Raw genomic sequence first — 20,432 nt, 5'->3', positions numbered from 1 at the left:
CCTTCTCTGAATCTGTTGCCATCATTGTTAATGCGCCCTGATCCATTTTTTTCCACTGCATTAGACACCAAGCTCTCAAATGAATCTCGATTCACATTTTTATTTTTTTTACATCACATCCTTTATCTGCAGTTTGAAAAAAAAATCACCTTTTCATTGATATTCTCCCTGGTCGAAAATGCCACATATATTGGCAAAATCTCAAAATATATAAGGGTATCAAAAACAGATGCCTGAGAGATGCCACATGCAGAATACAATACAGGCGCCTGTCTCATCTGAATTTGTTTATTTGGGAAGGGCATTCAGAGCAGCACTGTACACATATTTAATAAATACATGCAAGATACAGCACATTTAATCTTTTTCATCATCACCGTTAGTAGTAGGGCAATATGAGGTAGTGGGTCAAATTTTGGCTCAGTGTCATAACTCTTGCTTCGCCATTCCAAAAACATGCATGTTGAAGTTGTCCACTGGTGTCAACGTGTCAGCTTCGGAGGACAAAGGAATGGATAGGTGCCTTAATGACATAATATTTACGACGTAAACTGTCCATCGCTCATCGGATTGGTATTGCAGCGTATTGAGGTGAGGCGTGCGCGTGGTGAAGGAGAGACCCTGGTGTTGGGAAGTAGCCGTTCCCTGGAATGTGGCGGCCTGATTCACAACACCAGCTGTCCCGCCCCACCGAGCCAGCAGATGGTGCTGAAATGGTGGAGAAATACTCTTTCCATTTGGGAGAAGAGCGGTTACATCTCATTGCTTCTCCTTTGGGGGGCCGCGGTCTACTCTTCCCGCTCTCCCCTGGTCTCCACTTCTCGAATGACAGCTGTGAAAAGAGAACATGCAAATGAGAAGATGAGGCGTAAAAAGAGACACTCGGGGGAACTTTCTTTGAGTTGGGATTTTTGTCATAAATCGGGAGCCTCTGCTAAACTTCTCTGCACCTGACAGGCCACTTGCAAACCTCTCTGCACTTGCAAACATCCTCTATGCAAATTTTATAATCACACCAACGAGAGGTGTGTGAGCGAGATATAAGCTTTTACTTAGCATATGAAATGAGCTGGGATTAGAATGGGATAAAGAGCAGGGGAGTGTTACAAGAGGTCACTGTTCATTTTGATTCTGTGAAGCACTTTCATCTTCGCCGCCCGCTCTCGCAGCCATTGGAACCTGCTTACACTTGCCTACACTTACAATCTCATTTAAATGTTGAATGGCGGCGACGGGGAAAAAGGGGGAATAAAAGGAGGGAATTAGCTGCTCGTCCGGAGCAGTGATCAAATGTGATGTTCGGCGTTTCGCTGATGTGCCATGTCCACAACACACCAGAGTGCTGTTTGTATTCTTAATTAATGTGTGCGAGTTATATTTACGATCAAGAAATTGATCCTAGCATGTTTGCAGCTGATTGTATTCGCCGTAAATTCCCATAATGTGTAGAAGTGCCTTGCTTTGTTGTCCTTTGACGGCTTTTTAATCCGCATCCGATATCATCGGTTTTACAATATAGTTCAAAAGGCTCCATTTAAACTCCATTTGTAATATTATTGTAAAATCGAATTTGCATAATGATTTTTTTTTTTTGGGTGTCAACAAAAACTATTTTAACCAGACTTTCACGCTTTCAATTTTGTATGCAAGCGCCTTATAGTATCTGATTTCTTGCGCGCGTTTAAACACTGACGGCACTTTCACGTGTTGATTAAGGGCTCTGTAAAAATAAATCTGATTAATTTAATTGGCACTCCAGGGGGAAGAGATTTTGCTTGGAGGATAAATACGAACGGCGGAGCAAAAAAAAAAAAAAAATCAAATCATGATTGCTCTTAGTAGGAGAGCTGAATAATGATTATGATTCTATAACTCCCGCTATATGATAGGAAAACACATATTGATTTGAGGCGCATTTCTTTGTCCTACACCGTTTGTGCGAAGCTGACAGCAAGGCGAGCCGCAGCTGAATTCCTTTAAATATCCCTGCCTGCCTGCCTCATCATATGGTTGCTATGGCAGCCGGCCTCTGCTTTCCAGATAACGTCCACCTCCTCTACCTGAATGCTATGGATCCCATCGGGGAAGGAAACGTGCACACGACACATACAAAAGCGCTTCTGTCACATTTTTGAGGGCTCCGCAAAGTCCAAACGGAGAACAATACCATGGTAAATTTGATGTTTGGAGGGAAAAGATCAAATATGGTGCAGATGGGGAAACAGTTGGGAGAAGAAATGGCTGAAAGAGGGACAAAATGAGGGGTGAAAAAGAGGATGTTCTGTGATCTGTGGCAATTTTCCACAGAACAAAGACAAATGAAAGGTAGATCCAGACAGACTCCCGGAGGTGAGAATAACAGGTGGCGTCTTTTTCAAAAGGCACCTATTTCTTTTCTTAACAACTCCTTTCTTCCCCGTCCTGTTCTGCCATTTCTGCGATTCCCAGCCCCCCATCATTTCCTTTGTCTGCCTTCCTGCCGCTGGTCTCGTCCTCGCTCTCTTCTATTTTTTACTCAAGCACGTTTAGTCGTACGTATAGCAGAGGGCCCGCCAGTCACGTTAACGGCGGCGCATTTTTGGGGGGATATTTGTATATACAGCCAGAGACGTCAAGTTCACGTTGTACTTTTTCGACCTTTGATAACGTGCGAAAAATGCAATTTAACCGGAACGTATTGAAGCATCTCATCAATTCTGTTCATCATGTGAGTAGAATTTCATCATCAGCATTGCTCCTTCTCAATATGAAAACCATTTTCTTTCCTGTGTGCCTCAATGTGAATTATGTTTCAAAAAGTGCTTTAAGATAATCAAAATGGAATTTTTATGAAAAATGTCAAACATATTTAACCTGTACTGGTTCGACATAATAATAATAAACAAGTTCCCCATCTCTACATGAAAATCACATTTTTATGTTACTCACCTCAGTCAATTTATAAGAGAAATTTTTAAAAGAAGACTTTTGACATCCATCTTTGCCTTTTTTTTTTTATGCAGGCCTAAAAGGGAGACAAGTGAGCAAAGAGCGGCGGTCATTAAACGAGTCTGTAAGCAGCCGTGTACGTTACGGTGGCAGAAAAAGCGCGGCTACATGAGAGCGAAGTGGGAAAGAAAGTCGATAACGACGGCAACCTCAATTTCCTCTTAAAGCACAAAGGATGCCTGATTGCATTTGAGAGATATGGGTGCGCCTCAGCATCTTCTAATGCGTCTGTAAATTGAGTTGGAAAATGACGACGTCTGTTGTCTGCGCTCGCGATGGAAGCCAGGAGGGTAGGCGAGCATCCTCCCCGCCCTGGAAGCCGCAGACCTCCGCACACCCACTCAAGGCACATTTTCTCCCGCATTTTGTGCCACCGAAGCATCTCGGAGTGGAGAGAAATTATAGTAATTCACAAAATCCGGATTATGATTATTTGTTTTGTTTATTTCTTGCTCGCTTGCTTCAAATGTAGCAAAACGCTGGAAGGTTGCTTCGTGTCAGCGAGCGCATAAATAGCAATGACCGCGTTTTGTGTACTTTTATTAAGGATCTGTGGCAGTCGGCTGAGATAAGCGTGCATTCATTTCCTCATTAACTCGAGGCTAAATGGCAGGTACACAAAGACACGCTCGTTCATACACACACACACACACACACACACCGGTTCGTGTCCTTAAACTGCCTGGACTAAAAGTGAGAACATCAATAAAATCAAGATGATGACGTTCTCCTTTTAGTGTTATTTTTAACTCGCTGACAAAAAAAAAAAAAAAAAAAAAAAAGGAAGAAAAAAAACACCCGGGAAGAGTGGAAGTCATTTAACAAAAGCATTTTATACTTTAAATTGCAACTCAGGATTTGTCCTCCCGTGTAAAATTTTCCTACGGAACCAAGAAAACTAAACCGCTCATGAAACACGGCAAAAAAAAAAAAGCAAACGCAAAGTGCTGATGCAATGCACGAAGGAACATTCAATTCAAATATGCCTCCTGTCGTTCAGGGGCAGCCGACGTCCACTCGCTGTGACTGGACACAAGTTTAGGCTGACAGATGCATTAGAGGCAAGGGCAGAGATTCGAGCCTGTTGGTGGTCCATGCGCGCGTTCCCTTGTGAACGCGCGCACGCCCACACCGTCTCGATAAGACCGACAGTCATTTAGTTGGAGCTTTGTCTCCCTTTTTTTTTTTTTTTTTTCCACCCGCAATGTCTCTCCAATGAACTGCGCAAAATGCTCAAACTTGCAGTATTGGAATTATGAGTAAAACAGCTAATCGGGCCATGTATGTAATCTCTGTGCGTGCAGACAGATAATAATGGGGAAAAAAACGTGGCCGTTTAGATTGTGTAGCCTGCGCTTAAATAGACGATGTAGTCATTTCTGTCTTAGTGTCATAAATTTTGAAACGAAAAAAAAAAAATCGCTTACTATCGCCTTTCGTGGCTGATGTGTTTTAAAGCTAATGCAACCCCACCCTTCTTTTTCTTATGCAAGATGGATTGTTTGGCCTCGTGTTGGAGTGCACATCTATAAATTTACAAGTTCCTGCCTTGCTGATTCGGACACCGAGGGGTGCCAGCCGAGCACTAACCCTGATGACTCTTGCAGGATGCCAGCTGCTGGGCAGGGCAGGGCAGGCTAGGCCCGGCCGGGAAGACGCATGGGCTGGCTTGGCTTGGCGAGGCGGACAACTGCAAAGAAAGAACAAGATCAGCTTTTTGAGGACGGGTCACTGACAAATATGCAAATGTGCGCTTTATCTCCACGGCGAAATCTGTCTTTTCATGGTTTCGACGAGAAACAATCGACGATTGTTCCGCTATAATGACTCTTGCGTTCGAGGTTGTGTACGTTGATGCTGGTAATTATGGATTAGTGGAGACTGCCCACGACAAAAAAAGCAAAAAAAAAAAAAAATTATAAGCAGGATTACGCTTGCCACAAATCTACTCGCAGCAGCAACATATGCACACGCATCACCCTCAGACCTACACGCTCGTCGGCCATCACAGGCAGAGTGTCGACTCGGCAGCCATTTTGCACGCCGGCTCGGGAATGTTCACTTAATGTAATTGACGTTTCTGCAACCATGCCTCGCAGTTTCGGCAAAATGACGCTCGCCACCTCGAGACGTCAAAAGCCACGGTTTGTGTTTGTCTTTACCCTTGCTAGTATAAAAGGCGCACACGTACGACCGGCGTGCAGCCGAGCGTGAACTCCACTTGGCGAGATATGTATATATGCAACATGGAGAGGAGAGAGGCTGAGGGGGAACGAGGGGGGGGGGGCACGCCCTACAGCTTGACAGCACTCACATATGGACGGTGAGTGGGGGGTGGGGGGTTGAGGCAAGAGGAAACGGAGTCAAACGCAAAGCGAGAAATGTACATCTTGTTCTTATGGGGGGCACCATTTTGGAACACAAAGAGTCTGCACTTTGCTGCAGCTGCTGCTGTGTGTGAGCGCGCGTGCGTGTTGAGGTGGTCTAAGATTGTAAATGACCCTCGTATGAAGTGTAAATCTCACACACACACTATAGGGGGTCATAAACGTCCACTCGGATCAATACGTAGCACCGGAGACGCCGTTTCAGATGATTGACAACCGCTGTCTTTGTTCAAATTTACGATGTCGGCCACAACGATTATGGGAAAGATGCTCAATATGATCTCATAAATGATAAAAAAAAAAAAAAAAGGTCCGACTGACCCTGACTACACCCTCCCTTGAAGAGATGCGCTGATATCCTCCATCACATGGGCAGGACTTGATAAAGGCCACTTAAGGATAAGATCACATCTCTTCTAGTGGTTGACACACAGGCGGGTGGGGGGGGGACGACGATGTAATAGAATATGACGGGGGGGGGGATAAGGCGAAGGATCAATGAGGTGTCGCATGACGAAGAGGAGCGTGTCTATGATGAAGACGGCAGCCGTCGAACAGCGCAGGTTGAATAAGGGCGTCGGGTAAAGAGTTTGTGCGTGTGTGTGTGTGTGTGTCGGGGGGGGGGGAGCGGTGCAATGCGCACATGGCATCTTTCCGAGCCCAGACGTGAGGATCATATGTGTGTATATGTGTGTGTGTGTGACGCCCCCCCCACCCCCGCCACCACCTACATACTGGCTGCGTATACGCCATGAGACTGCACATATGATCGCCGCCCTTTGTCTGGGTCAACGATGGCCGTCGGTTCAGCGCATCACGCTGCCATTCGTTCGTTCCACGGTTGCACTCACGCGTACTCACACACAGTCATGTGCGAGGCAGATGACCACCCCACCCCACCCCATCCCCCCTTTTCTTGGAGACATGTATCTAATCGCATTCTCTCTGGTATGTCTATCAAACATGACAGTAGTCCTCCTGTCATGACCGACAAACCAACCCGCGTGTCCTCAGAGTGCACTCCACCCCCCACGCCCCAACCCCCCAGCCCATCCTCCTCATCCTCCTCACCATCTCCTGTGAGCTTGTCCTCCTATCACCATGAGTCAGGAGTGTTGGACAGCAATTAAGGTGGGGGGGGGGCGTTCAGTTTGTGAAGAAGAGACCCTATTTGACTTCTTTCTTCTCACCCACCCTCCCTTCCGTTCTCATAACTGGTGGTTGGTGACGGGGGGGGGGGAAGTTTCCCACCCAGCGGCGACTGCGTGCACAGCGTCAAACTGAGGGGACCCTTTGTCTCCCACCGCCATACTGGGGGAGATGGTGTGCGTACAGACACACACTCATATACAACATATATTCTGTACACACGAACAGATGACAGCCATCGTACGATCATGCGCACACTGTGGAGGTGACAATCATGACATCCTGGAGTGCACGGGAACTTGCACACCTGTATAATGTACTTGTGTGTATTTCATTGTGATGCCATGTGGTTTATCGCACTGTGTGATGCGAAGGCACATGTCAAAGAGTGTGTGAGTGGACTCACCGGGCCTTGATGCGGCGCCGCGCTAGCGTGGTTCTGCTGCCTCGAGTCGGGTGGCGGAGCGTTGACACCTGACGTGGCTCCTCTGCCTCCCTGCTCTCTGCTATGGTGTACAGGATCAGCAGCTACACCCTAGCACTGACAGGAGAGGGGGAGACAGAGAGGAGGGGTTCTTATCCAGCCTGTCGGATCATACCACCTGCCTAGAGGGGATGCGGGGGAGCAGGCCGAGCCGGCGAAACCCTTGTGACACTCAATCGGCTGCCCCGGAATCGTCCCCGCTGTCTGCATGGTGATGGTCTCTCCCGCCTGCCGTGGTTCTGATTGGATGATGCGCTTCCTCCTTCATCAAAATGTAAAATTCCAAGACAGAGAGTAGTGCAGCGCTGTGCGTACATGTGTACATGTGTGTGAGAAAGGCAGACAATGTGAGTGAGAAAAAAGAAATGTGAGGAGCTTTTTGTGCACATTACAGAAATACATGTCAGTCACGCTCGAATGACTGATTGCATTTACAGCAGTGCGTGCCTGCATGCAAATGTGCGTTTTTGCGCCTTTGTGTGTCAGGCAGACGATATACAAGATGCCATTGTCTGTGTGGGTGTGATAGAGGAAGAGGTAGTCGGGGGAGAGACACAAGACAAAGAGCGCAAGCGATAGGAAGACAGTGTGTGCAGGGAAAAGGCAAGTTATGTGCGTGGCCAACTCGCCGTTACCAAATCTTTGTGTAACGTCTTGTGTTGGACTGCAAACGGTTTTCAGTCCGTCACTTTCTGTCACAACACACTCCCAAAGGCGACGATGTCAAGATGGTGGCCATCTTAACCCCTCCACCAACCCCGCCCCTCCCTCTGACAACAAGCTCTCACCCCCAACACTGCTGTTTCCTGCCGGGACCTTCCATCCGTCTGCATGGTGGGCGTCACGGGGGGGGTCCCTGAAGATGGAGAGGGCGGGAAAAGAGGCAGGTAGACGAGGGCGAGCGAGGAGCAAGTCACAAAGAGGGTGACAGCCGCAGCTTTCGCATGCTCGAGACTCCTCAGGATAAGCTGGTGAAATACTGCTGACTCACGATGCCCGCAATGGAGCACACGCACGCAAGAAAAACACGGAAGAGAAACGATACAACAGACAGAAGTTACAAACTACACGGAAATCAAGTGCACACACCAATGAGTTTGATCAACCTCGACCTCCGCTAAGGCCTCAGTCGTGTGACGCGTGAACATAAAATTTCGGGGATATTATTCGGGAACTTTGCAAATCAGGCCCGCTGCTAGCATAGAGACCCAAAAACGGTCAAAAGAGACGATCCATATCGACATCATTGACACTGACTCGCACTTGGCCGCTCCATCCTCCTTCTTGAAAACAGACCTTCGCTCTTTCCCGGCTTTTCTCCGTCTCTCTCCCGCTGCCGATTTAATTACCTTCTATATTTATCGGCGCTCGTGACGCTATTTTGGTTTCCTGCGTCTTCTGGCTGATATTGGTGGGCTACATTATTCCGTGCGGGAGCACACGCGGCTGTCGCACAGTTGTTAGCCCTGACAGGACGGAACTGAAAACAGGTTACAACATCTCCTGACAGTCGCTGTCTGTATTTGCTTTGGCACCAAAAGCATGGAGAGAAAGACGGCAGACTCAAAAGGTTCTCGCAAAAACAGACCCACGGGCCGCTCTATGGATCGCCGTCCTCCATATTTGCTTGTGATTTATTATTGTTCCTCGGCAGAGGCCACAGTCATCTGAGAGATGATGGCCATATTGATCTGATAAACAGTTTCATTTACTGCCAAAGCCTGCCATTCATAGCCACGTGCACGCACGTGCACGCACACACAGCAGGAATAACCTCGCTTTCTGCTCCATCAATTCCCCCACCTCCTCCTCCACGTCTGCCGCGCTTCCCCCCCCCCCTCCGGCCACCTCAGCCTCTCGACACTCTTTAACCCGTTCTTCTGCTGCTGCTCCTTCTTTCCTCCTTCTCGCCAACCCACTTAACTTATCTTCTTTGTTCACGCCAAGCTTGGTTGTGACAGCAAAGAGACGTAAGCGTTTAACCTCAGCCTCCAAGCAATACGTGCATCTCTTGCCGTATTCCATCGGGTTCGCGCAAGGACGTTCTCTTGAAGATGATTATTCAAGTAGCAGAAAAAGAAAACAGGACTGACTATTAGGCTTAAAAACTAGAGAACACTAGCTAGCGTTCAACAATTATCACAAAGTGGACAAAGGAAACATCACAAAGTGTTCAAAGGCGAGGACCGCGGCGGCATATACTAAAATACATACAAGACGAATCACATGACAGCTCAAATGTTACAGATGACAACATTTAATTTGGGGTAATTATACATTCAGGACAATTCATTAGGAACAAGTTCATGATTCAAATACAGTGGCGCTTTGATAAGTTGAAGTTGTTCTGTGATCTCGGAACGCAAAACGTGCGCGTCTCAAATCATCTTTTCACATTAAAATCAGTGGAAATACCATGAACCGGTTCCAGCATCCCCCAAAACCCAACTAAATTTGTTGTAATATGTTTTCTAACATGGAAATTAGTCGTCTATAATTTATTTATTAATTAATTTATTAATTTATAATGAAAAACATCGTAATAATATTATTAAAAAGGGCATAAGCACGTTTCCAAGTTGTCAGCAAGAGTGTAACGTCGACTCACTTCACTCCTCCCTCCCCCCTCGCATCACTAAACAAAGCATGTCCCTTTGCAAAAGGGTAAGCAACTTGAAAGTGTACTTAGAGCCCGTATAACGTGCACTGTATAAAAGCTACGTTGGTAGTATATTTTTATTTTATTTATTTTTTTTTTCTGGTGGAAGGTTGCCAAACACAAAATGGTTCTAGTTTGATGTATTTTTTTTTTTGAAAGTACAAACAATTAAAAATAGAAGAGAACTGAACAACTTATCAAGGTGAGTGTGGAGCGTGACGAACGACGGCTCGTATCGATGAATTACGTATTGCAAGTCACCACAAGAGCTGCATCCAAAATATTTATTCTGGTGGTTGCAGTGGTGTAAAACAGCGCGGCAACATATTGTGGGCTATTTCTTATATTTTCACCCTCTCATACAACTAAATAAGGTTACCGAAATATGTCAAGGCTGTCTTTTTGTTATTGATTTTAAACATAAATGATTTTTTGGGGGGTTGTCCAAATGACTGGGTAATCTGGTTGTAATTTAGAAATTTAAAACAAATTAATTTTACTGTGCACTGTTCTTACATAGGACATTTTTTTTTATGGTGGGGGTTAAGGTGAATATCATTTAGGGATCATTTCTGCTAATTACCAGCTACTTTAAATGAATTTGCAGACCACCGAAATGAAGTGCTAGCCTGACTTCGTGACTTAATCTGCCATTAGGCAGGACTTTGTACTCAGTAGATTCGCGACTGTGTAATTGATGTGATGGGTCACACTTCTTTAATTAGCCTGACTGCTAACTGACATCAGCAAGAGACTTATGGTCAAACTCCGGCAATTGAACTGTTTCAAAATGATACAACTTGCTCACGTTCTGCGTTTGCATCGCCGTTTTTGCGCTAACGTGGACATGATGGCGAAACGGGGTGGTCTGACAGGCTTGACTGATGTGTGGCGTGCATGTCTTTCTGTGAGTGTGTGAATTATTTGGGCGTAAACACTAAATGGCATCCACCAGGAAATGCATAACATATTCACACACACACACTAGATGGCTTTCACTTTCTAAATCAATCCCACATCCGTAGCTAATGTAGTGCTGGGCCCACTTCAGGAAACATTAGGCCTATTAGTCAAAGTGTATGCATTCCTGTATATGCATGTGGGTGGGTGTGTGTGTGTGTGTGTGAGGGTGTGGAAGCCGCACACTCAGCACTAGCCGATCTCAGTGGATCCTGTGAGGTCAGCAGGTGCAATAGGGAATGAGGGACCATCTTATTGTGTGTGTGCGTGTGTGTGTGTGTTCCCTCCTTCGATATCCTCTGGGCTCTTTATCGCTCTAAAATTATCCTCCATTTACTGGAAGTCAGGCCGAGATGGGGGGGGGGATATAGGCACTCTTGTTTGAGCGTCCAACTAGATCACTTGTGGTTGCACAACTTAAGAGACAAATCGTTGTCTTCCGCTGTCGAATATTGCAAGGTAATGTAATACAATACTGTACACAAGAATACTTCCGAAGTCAAATGCATCAAAAGTGGTGTTGCTTTGCGTCCAATCAGAATTATCATGAAAAAATATGTCTCGAAATTCTGCAAAATACGACTATTCCCAACCATTATTGTCATAAGTTTGTTTTTTCTTGAGCGTTTTTATAAAGTACAATATGACACAGTCCATATTTTCTTATTAAAACAAATAACACTTTTTTTCTCGTTTTATGTGGGGCTGGCATTTCCCTTTTTTTCAATATACAAGTTTCTTGAGTGTCCTCACGGTAAAAAAATAAAATTGTAGGTCAAGGCAGCACTAGATCTCCTATGCTAAAATAAAATAATAACGTATAATGTAGGTGCTGACATTGGACCTTAAATGTGACATTTAGATCAAACACCATCCAGTGTTAATATCCATACTTTCTAGAGTTGCTTTTGTTCCCTCGCCTCACACGGCCCCCCTGCCCACCCCCCCCCCACCCCCCTCCTCGTCTTCCTCACACTGTATTATATCCCTGGGGACAACGCGAATGGATCAAGTCTCTGCAAATCAATATCATCCATTCATGTGGCTGCAGCTCATGCATGGTCATGTGAACCGGCACTCTCGCACATGCACGCACAAAAGTTGCTGAATCGATATAATTGCATCTGGACCAGCGCGGCTGGAGGGGGGTGAGGGGCGGAAATGGACTCAAAATGCGTTTTATGGTGATTGCAAAATAGATGGAAGTTGCCGGGAATTTCTTTCTTTTGGCATCAGCGATAATATTAGCCTCGACCGACGGCGGAAGGAACTCTCCAGATAATAGTCGCGTAGATTGGCTGAGGCTACAAACCATGGAGGATGGAAAAGTGAGAGGGAGGAGACGATGGAGGAAACTAATGGAGAGAGCAAGACAGTGAAGCCGGCCATTATAAATCATAGCCACTCTTGGCGCCAGCCGCGTATCCTAGCAACCAGACAGACTCTGCATCCCTTCCGCCCCCTGTCTACAGTATGCACCGCTCACAGCCTGGTAACTCGTATTACCCATAGTGCACTAGGCCATGCCCCAAAAACTCCTGACACACTCGCTTATGGCGATAGCTGCCCCAACTACTGTGCATCTGCGTTCGTTTAGGGCTGATCAGATCTAACCGGAACTGACTGTTGGACCAACAAAGATCTCACTGCACACGACGTTTCGAAACACACAATATAAAAAATGTAACATTGACAATTCTTGCACATGTGCAGAAAGGAATTATTCAGGCGTCGCGTTCCTAAAATGTCTTCCGTGTAGACGCATTTTCTTTGTTAGATCAAAAAATAGAAATCAGTCAGATTTTGGTATGATTTGGACAAGAGGTAGGGTACAACCTGGACTCAGATGGGAATTAATATGAGCAAAATGCCATAGATTTTGATAAGGGAATGCATAGAGTTAAAAAATAATCAGTCCAAATGGTACATATTGGTCATCATACTACAATTTACGCAACAAGTACCCACCACGGAGTCATGATCATTGACACCAACTTGGACTCTAGTCTGACTTCAGCTGTGTTTACTTCGCTTTTTTTGATCAACAAAATGAGAGGGAACGAACATTTTGACGACACGTCTGATGACACTAAACACAGTCTGCATATTGCTTGTGCTCCTGTATGGTTCAGGCATCCGCATCAATGTCTACTTTTCACATTCTGAGTGGTCACGAGGACACAAACACACCATACAAGTGTATGTGTGTGTGTCTGCGTGTCAGCGCGGGAAGAATGACACACTCAGCAGCCACTCAGCCATCCCAAAGCCCAAGTGCTACCACAAGTAGGTGGTTTGAGAGCAAAATAGTGTTTGAGAAATGAAGGACAAAGTAACCAGTGTGTGAGTAAAAAGTATACATACAAAGAGAACACAAGCACGCCACCTTGTGGACACGGACTGGCATTGCGTCTCCTCCCACGGTGCTTTTCCTGTGGAATGAATCAAATCAAATGATTTGCATTTGGTTAAACATACAGCATAAAGCACATCATTCATTTTGTTTTTTAACAGTCAGTTTGGTGGATTTGTGCCAGCACATTAAACTCTGCTATTTAACACTGTGTGCAAAGTGACTGAAGGATGCTTCAGAGGTTTTCAAGGGTACCACTTCTTTTAATCTATAAGATAAAACCTCTTTTAACATTTAATGAGATTCAGAGCGAGAGGGGAAAGTAAAAGAAAAAAAATAGAAAAGATAGCAAAAGCGCTCTTCCTAAAGCAATAGGATCATACTGTACACTCAAATCCTGGAGGATAATGAATTAAATTAACTTTTCATTTAATCTCTCGCCTCTTATCTCAAAACTGTACAGCGAAGTTTATGCAGATAAGCTTAGGTTTAATCTCTGACTTGGTAATTATGTTTTCTGTCTATTGTCAGGCTTCAAAAGCCTCATTCCTGGTGTGCCATTGCACAAGGTGGACACCATTCTTAAAAAATTCCATCTTAAACCCCTGACACAATTACTCGGAAACCGCTAACACATTTTTACTTGACAATCATGATAATGTGGAGCAGGGGTGGGGAACCTGAGATCTGTTCAAATATCTGTTGCTTAAAACTATAACCACATCAATGCTAGTTTTATTAGTCACTCTATGGCGTTTTGCATTGTGTGTTAGCATGAAGCTAGTGGAGGTTCATAAATTATACTGTGTGGTTTTGAGAAGTGGGCCTATTTTTCATTTTTTTAAATTATTTTCTCGTGTCTTAATATTTATGCCCCCCGTGCAGCCTTGTAAACTTTTTTTTCCACAATTCTAAAACGGTGCAAAACTTAAAAATAACATTCAACTCACAAATACTTATTGGGTAATTTATAATTAACAAGCGTGTTCTGATTTTGTGATATTATGAATTCGTTCATTCACCATTATTTGGTATGCCACTTACCATTTACGTTGTTTTCAGCTTTTTCCTGTACAGTACAGATGCCTTCAACTTATACACGTGTTTAAACAGCTTGGGAGTTCTGCAATGACAAGATTAATCGGGCAAAAATAATAAATAAAACTAAACATATAATGTTATAAAGGAATTTAATATGTTGTATTCGTCAGAAGCGCATGCAACATTAAAAGCTTGATTGGCCGAATGTAAATATTTGTTCAAATGAGTTAGTGTTTTTGTCTGTTAAATGTACACGTTTCTATAAATAACTGTTGTTATTTATAAAAAATGTAATTGAACCTAACTGGATCTTGGTCAAGTGTTTGATTCCAGAGTCACGCAGGTTGTTATGAAGACCATTTCAATATGTTATAGTGTCATAGTTTCTTTGTAATTATCACAATGTTTACGTACCTCTTTTAGGGCGTCATTTGAAGGAAAACGATTTTTACTTCCATTGTCATTTTTTTAATCACACACGTGACCACTACCTCGAACAGCGACGTCAACAAATTAGCTTTGTGTTCAAAAGCACTGCTGTGTTCAATGACATTCGGACAAACGACTAAACAGACAAAAAGTAGTTAAAGTAGTCAGACCTGCAGATAATTCCACTGCCGTGCTTAGAATTGGAATCAACTAACAGAAATAGCCGTACGATACGTTTCGATTTGAGGAAAATCATCCTCTTATAGCGTACGTGTAAGTAAGGCGTAATGCCTACTTCCGGGGTGGACGTGAACGCAACATGACAAATTCTGACATTATTCCAACTCGGTTGTGGGACCACCGTTAAACATGCGAAGTATGGCTGAGTGGGATCCACCTGCCAAGGAGCAGAGGTACATTAACGTTTTACGGAGGTTTTAATAACCTAGGATCCGTTTTTTGTGTCGTACGACGCGATTTCATCATTGCTCCGTTGTTTTCTTGAACGGATTGACAACTCCGCTGGTAGCTACTCGCAAGTTCCGTTCGCCTGTTTGGGGAAGTGCACTAAACTTCCATTCCAAATTATAATTTTAAAGAACTTACTGTGTGCTGACCTGATTACGAGAGTGTCAATTCTTCCAGGTTTTGCAACTTTATGGTCTATTCGGCGAATAATTTGGCTTGATCTGTTGGATGTTTTGTGGAAAAACAATTTTGAAACTCTTGACTGCCTGTCAGTTCGAAGAATGTCGATTTTAGCACTAAACGTATATTTTAAATCGTATGTTTGTCTGTAAAACAGCCGATTATACGTTTCATGTGCTGTTCATAACATGTTGTCAAGTTCTGCTAGAATGGATCGTCAGGGAAGTCCCAGACTGTATGTCAGCAATGATAACGAAAATGTCATGGTCAAAGTTCAACGTATAGACAAGGGGTGAGGAACCGAAGGCCAGTGTGTATCTGATCTGGTCTGCCGAACAATTCTAAACCTCAGTGACAACAAAAACACCCTAAACCAAACCACCTTTCCAGCATTTACACACCTGGCTCAGAGCTTTGAGGTCTGGGTTCCAATCTTGATCTCGAAATCGAGTGCTTTCTGGTTATATTAGTCACATCTGAGAAGCGCTTCATTAATAGATGTGTGTTTTGCAGCTCCTGGTTATTAAGTTGGCTTCCGTCGTGGTGCCCCACATCCCTCGCTCAGCTTAAAGATGCAGAGGAGAAAATGCTGAAAAGTAAGCCATGTCAAAACATACAGATTTCTTTTGTCCTACAACTCCTTATCCACATGCGATCCTTATCACTGCAGGTGTAAAGCAGCCTTTCTCCAGACAGCATGTCCGCATCTCCAATGGAAACTACCTGTGGACCATCACGTTCCAGCCATCCTCTGCTCCGCAGTCCAGGCCTCCTCTGGTTTTGCTCCACGGCTTCGGCGGCGGCGTGGCCCTGTGGACTCAAAATCTGGACTCTCTCTCCAGCGGCGGTCCGGTCTACGCTGTGGACTTGCTGGGCTTCGGCCGAAGCAGCCGCCCGCTGTTCAGTGGCGAGCCCGAGGTGGCCGAGGAGCAGTTTGTGGAAGCCCTGGAGGAGTGGAGGGAGAATGTTGGCCTCCAGGAAATGCTGCTGCTGGGACACAACCTAGGGGGATATTTGTCTGCTGCTTACGCCCTCAGATACCCAAACAGGTACTTGACGTTCTTTCTTGAAAAATGTTTGCTTTTTGCTAATTCAGTTTGTGGCTGCTTCTGGTTTTACTGAATGTGGTCATTTGTAGTTTTGCCTTTCATCGACAGCGCAGCATGCTATTACTCGTATTATTAATAGTAGAATACTAATAAGAACACAGTAGTAATAAAAGGAGTAAGACTATCGGTAGTGGTGCAGTTAGATTTGGTAAGGCAAGGCAAGCGAGCTATATTTACTGAATTTAGCACATTTCAGACACAAGACAACTCAACATGCTTCACACCACCAGGCCTAAAATAATTTTCTAACAAAATAATATTAATAGTAATGGTGTACCTAATGTTGTGGCCTGCAAAGGTAAAAAAGCTGCCAAAACACGTGGCACAATCTCACTAACAATTTCAATTTGCTGTGCCTGCGTGTAGGGTAAAACATTTGCTGCTGGTCGAGCCTTGGGGGTTCCCCGCCCGTCCCGAGAACCCCCACCATAACTCCATCCCGGTGTGGATCAGAGCCATGGGGGCCGTCATGAGCCCCTTCAACCCGCTAGCTGGCCTCAGGCTGGCCGGGCCTTTAGGTTGGTTACGATTCCATCACCTCCAAGTCCTGACAGATTACAAAAGCGCCATTACGTAACGTAAACATGCCGTTTAAATAGAACGTGTGGTTAATGTTTACGGGTAATGCGAACAGTTAAGTCACAATGTCGTGAGCAATGTAGGGCTGGAGGGAGGATTTCAATTTTCATCAATATGTCAATTATGGTGAGAAATTAGCTCGTCCTATGTTACGGATATACCGCCAATTGATTTGTCCACATGATTACGTCTCACACAGCTGACTAGTGTTTGTGGCAGCATTCGTTCAAAGTTTTTGCCAGAATAGAAACCAACGTTTTTGAAAAAAAAAAATAGTGGTTCATTTGCAAAATAAAAAGTTGTGTATTTTTAACATTTAACACATGATTTTATGTGGCGTCAGCTGAGGTCATCTTCTGCTCTGCCGCAAATGAATAAAGAAACGGCGTAGTCACGCTAAAAGAACGACAGCATTCCTGGTGTTTTCTATCCTCCCTGCAGGTCCGACGCTGGTCCAAACAATCAGGTCCGACTTCAAGCAGAAATATTCCTCTATGTTTGACGACAACACGGTGTCCAACTACATCTACCATCTCAATGCCCAGACTCCCAGGTGAGAACTTTGTGCACCGAGAGCATCCATTTTGGTTCACAAACCAATTGACGCAACGGCCCTGCTTGCTTTAGCGGCGAAACGGCTTTCAAGAACATGACCATCCCGTACGGCTGGGCGAAGCGGCCCATGTTGGAACGCATCGGCCAGGTGCAGACGGGAATTCCCATTTCTTTTATCTACGGATCACGCTCCAGCATCGATAGCGCCTCGGGATACGCCTTCAAGAAAATCAGGCCGGAGGTGGGAATCACGGTAGGGCGCTTTTCTGTCTCTCTCGCGTTCTCTTGCCAGCGCAGCCAACCAGGAGATGTTCTCGACCCACTGACAATTAGTTTATAATATTTTTTTAAGATCCGTATTTTTTTTTTAATGATAATCAATAAAAATGCCTCTGCCATGTAGATTGCTAGAATGTGAGGGTAATTCCGCATTTCTCTAAATGATTCTATTCTCCTTTCTTTTATTTGTCAGGTGATTCGAGGAGCAGGCCATTATGTTTTTGCCGACCAGCCCGACGACTTCAACCAAACGGTCCTGCGCATCCTTGCCAGGACGGAGAAGAACCGCACAGACTTGAACCCAAAGCCGTGACAACTCAACTTTTTTCCCCTCTCTCTCGTTTTAAGCTAACACGCATCTTGAACTAAAGCCCACCACCCAACAAGGACGGTTGCTACCACCGAAGCATCTCTCTCACTTTACCGACCGGAGACGCTCATCTGCAAGGCGGGATAAACACTCCCGAAGCCTCCGAGGATTGCGTCAAATAGCTAGTGTGAAGAATGTGATCACATGCCTTTGGGAAAAGATGTTGGGCAAATCTTATCTGGATCTGGAAGGACAATTCTCCGAAGTGGACGTCTAGTTTGGAGCACGGATCTATACGGAATGTTCTTGCAGATACGAGGGGAAAAGTAAATAGGACAAAGGGCAAGTGCTCATCCGTGTGTGTCGGGGTGTGTGTGTGTGTTTTCTTGGAATCGTCAACTCTCCCAACCAGCAGGTGTCAGCACAGCACACCGCCTCCTCTGCTGTGCTGCACCAACAAAATCCACCATGCATCAAGAAAATACATGGAAGCTGTTGCCTACATGAATGAATTCTGCAGTCTATGACGTGTCAGAAAAGCTCCAGGACTGGTGGCACGGCACAAAAGATGCACATTGGGAATTTAGATAAGTTCCACTGTCTTCTATTTCATCTTTAAGGGAACATTTTAACAATAACAAGTAGGAATTCATGTTTCTTGATTTTTTTTTTCGTGTGTGTATTTTCTTTAAAGCCGACTATACATCAGGATTGAACAAACTTTTTCAAATGAGAAATGCAGTTCATCCCTGCAAGTCAAATGTCCTCCAAAATATGTCATTCTAATATCTAATCTCCTAAACAACACTAAAGGCATACATTGAAAAGCCAGCAAATTTGTCAAACATTTTACTGTCAATAAAAATACAGTAATGCAAACTATTGATGTAGAACCACGGATTTTTGAATTCCCATTTTCATTGACTGTCAACGGAAGTGAGGAACTGCCAATGTGGCGTCAGCCTTTTTAACTGCCAAATACATTGAAACATTTTTAAATACCGCCGTTTTGGAGTTACTAATTGAGTCCAGGAGGCAACTGGTGCGTTTCTCATGCCTACGTGGGGGTGACAAAGTGCACGCAAGTGCACCCATTGACCTTAAATTGGATATCAAGGATATGCAATAAATGCTGGAGTGTCTTTCTTACTTGCGTAATACTTGACTGAGCATTTGTACAAACATTAGCGAGCAGAGCAGCGAGCGCAGTGTTGAACTGAACATGTGACAGTACTCCTACACTCAAAGATGATATTTTTACGGACTGTCCTGTTAAGTTTTACTCACCTCGCGGATGCAGCCCGGCTTCGTCTGGGTACACTTGTGTAGAACGGCATCCCCCGGAGAGGTCTTTCGGGTCAACACGTGAGAGACAAGATTACAGCTGTGTGTTGTTATCATTGTCAAGGTGCTTTTATGATCACATTGAAATTTGCAAAGGTAAAAAAAAAAAAAAATGTTTTTCATGGTTTGGCTTGTGAGTGAAGGCCCCTTCTGCATCTGTCAGATTGTGTCAATGCATAGACACAACGGGCCCCGCACTTGCAGCGTCTCCTGGCAACAGCGTCGTCACGGAGACCAAATCTGTTGGACTGCCAAGCTCCCGGAAGTAACGCTGTGCTCGGACATGGTAATTATGGGTTGTTGCTACATGCAGATGCCCTGCTTGATGCTCAGTGAGACAACCAAACATGTTTGATCCCTTCAGCTTGCATGCTTGCTCATAAAAATATGGGACTGAATTCAAGATTGATGTCTTGATTAATTAGAAATATTGACCCAAAAATATGTTATTGCACATACAGGTACTTTGATTTGTGTGTTTGTGTGTATTACAATTTTTTTTTTTAAGGAAAACTGATATTTTTTTGTGCTATTTTATCTCCATATTTTCACATGATACTTTTCTTCCATATTTGTGCACATGCAGAACACGTGTGATTCCTGGAGCCTGCACGCTTATTCCTCATCTCCCACACAGTTCGTCCCATGGGAACGCAATCGTTCCATTAGCACAAAATGAGTGAAGTGACAGTTGCTCACATCCTGTAAAAGCCTCCATTAACATAAACCCATCAGCGGCTTTCACTTCTTTCGTAGTAATCAGCAGCAATGTCTGCTGCATTACAAATGATAACACTAAACATGTGCTCTGCTTTTTAATTATTTCACACAAATAAAGTAGTCCTATATGTTTAGAAAATCCCCAAGGACCTTACTACATTTATGAAAATGTATAATGCAATGAGCAACAATAATGGGACTGGCTTGTGCTAAATTTTGTATTCCAATCATTGAAAAATAAAAAAAACACGAGCACATGCTATCTTAGCTGGTGCCGACTTAGGCCTCAAATTAGTTGCGTAACGGTTGCCGCACGTCATGATTTGACAGATAAGTCAAGAAAATTCCAGGAAAGGCCGAGTAGATCATCAGAAATTTATTTGCCGTTAATCAGAGGCACTTGAAATTGTTGAAGGTGTGTGCTGACTCCCGTTTAAG

The 20,432-nt window shown here is 44.4% G+C and overlaps 1 protein-coding gene and 1 long non-coding RNA gene across 2 annotated transcripts; one reads left to right on the top strand and one right to left on the bottom strand.

Annotated features, from left to right (window-relative positions):
• Positions 1–272: 272 nt before the first annotated feature.
• LOC148321494 (uncharacterized) lies at positions 273–7,064 on the bottom strand. The gene is made up of 3 exons (XR_015839411.1): positions 6,931–7,064; positions 4,579–4,678; positions 273–832 (listed from the first exon to the last, which is right to left on the bottom strand). It is a non-coding gene; the product is annotated as an uncharacterized LOC148321494 (long non-coding RNA).
• Positions 7,065–14,752: 7,688 nt separating this feature from the next.
• LOC148321493 (1-acylglycerol-3-phosphate O-acyltransferase ABHD5-like) lies at positions 14,753–19,075 on the top strand. The gene is made up of 7 exons (XM_088318864.1): positions 14,753–14,863; positions 15,612–15,694; positions 15,769–16,147; positions 16,574–16,725; positions 17,228–17,339; positions 17,414–17,594; positions 17,814–19,075. The coding sequence occupies exons 1-7, from the start codon at positions 14,820–14,822 to the stop codon at positions 17,931–17,933; spliced, it is 1,071 nt and encodes a 356-aa protein (XP_088174990.1). The 5' UTR covers positions 14,753–14,819; the 3' UTR covers positions 17,934–19,075.
• The last annotated feature ends 1,357 nt before the right edge of the window (positions 19,076–20,432 follow it).

Source organism: Idiotropiscis lumnitzeri, chromosome 16 (assembly GCF_059441095.1).
Source record: "Idiotropiscis lumnitzeri isolate Australia: NSW breed Sydney's pygmy pipehorse chromosome 16, RoL_Ilum_1.0, whole genome shotgun sequence".
NCBI lineage: Eukaryota > Metazoa > Chordata > Actinopteri > Syngnathiformes > Syngnathidae > Idiotropiscis > Idiotropiscis lumnitzeri.
The sequence above is the reverse complement of the archived record's forward strand: the minus strand, read 5'-3'. Positions and strand labels throughout refer to the sequence as shown.

Excerpts from the sequence above, each read along its gene's own strand:
- LOC148321493 (XM_088318864.1), top strand. The coding sequence starts at position 14,820 with ATGCGAAGTATGGCTGAGTGGGATCCACCTGCCAAGGAGCAGAG. Across the intron at positions 14,864-15,611 it reads CCACCTGCCAAGGAGCAGAG|CTCCTGGTTATTAAGTTGGC; the intron begins GTACATTAACGT and ends TGTGTTTTGCAG. Across the intron at positions 15,695-15,768 it reads AGAGGAGAAAATGCTGAAAA|GTGTAAAGCAGCCTTTCTCC; the intron begins GTAAGCCATGTC and ends TTATCACTGCAG.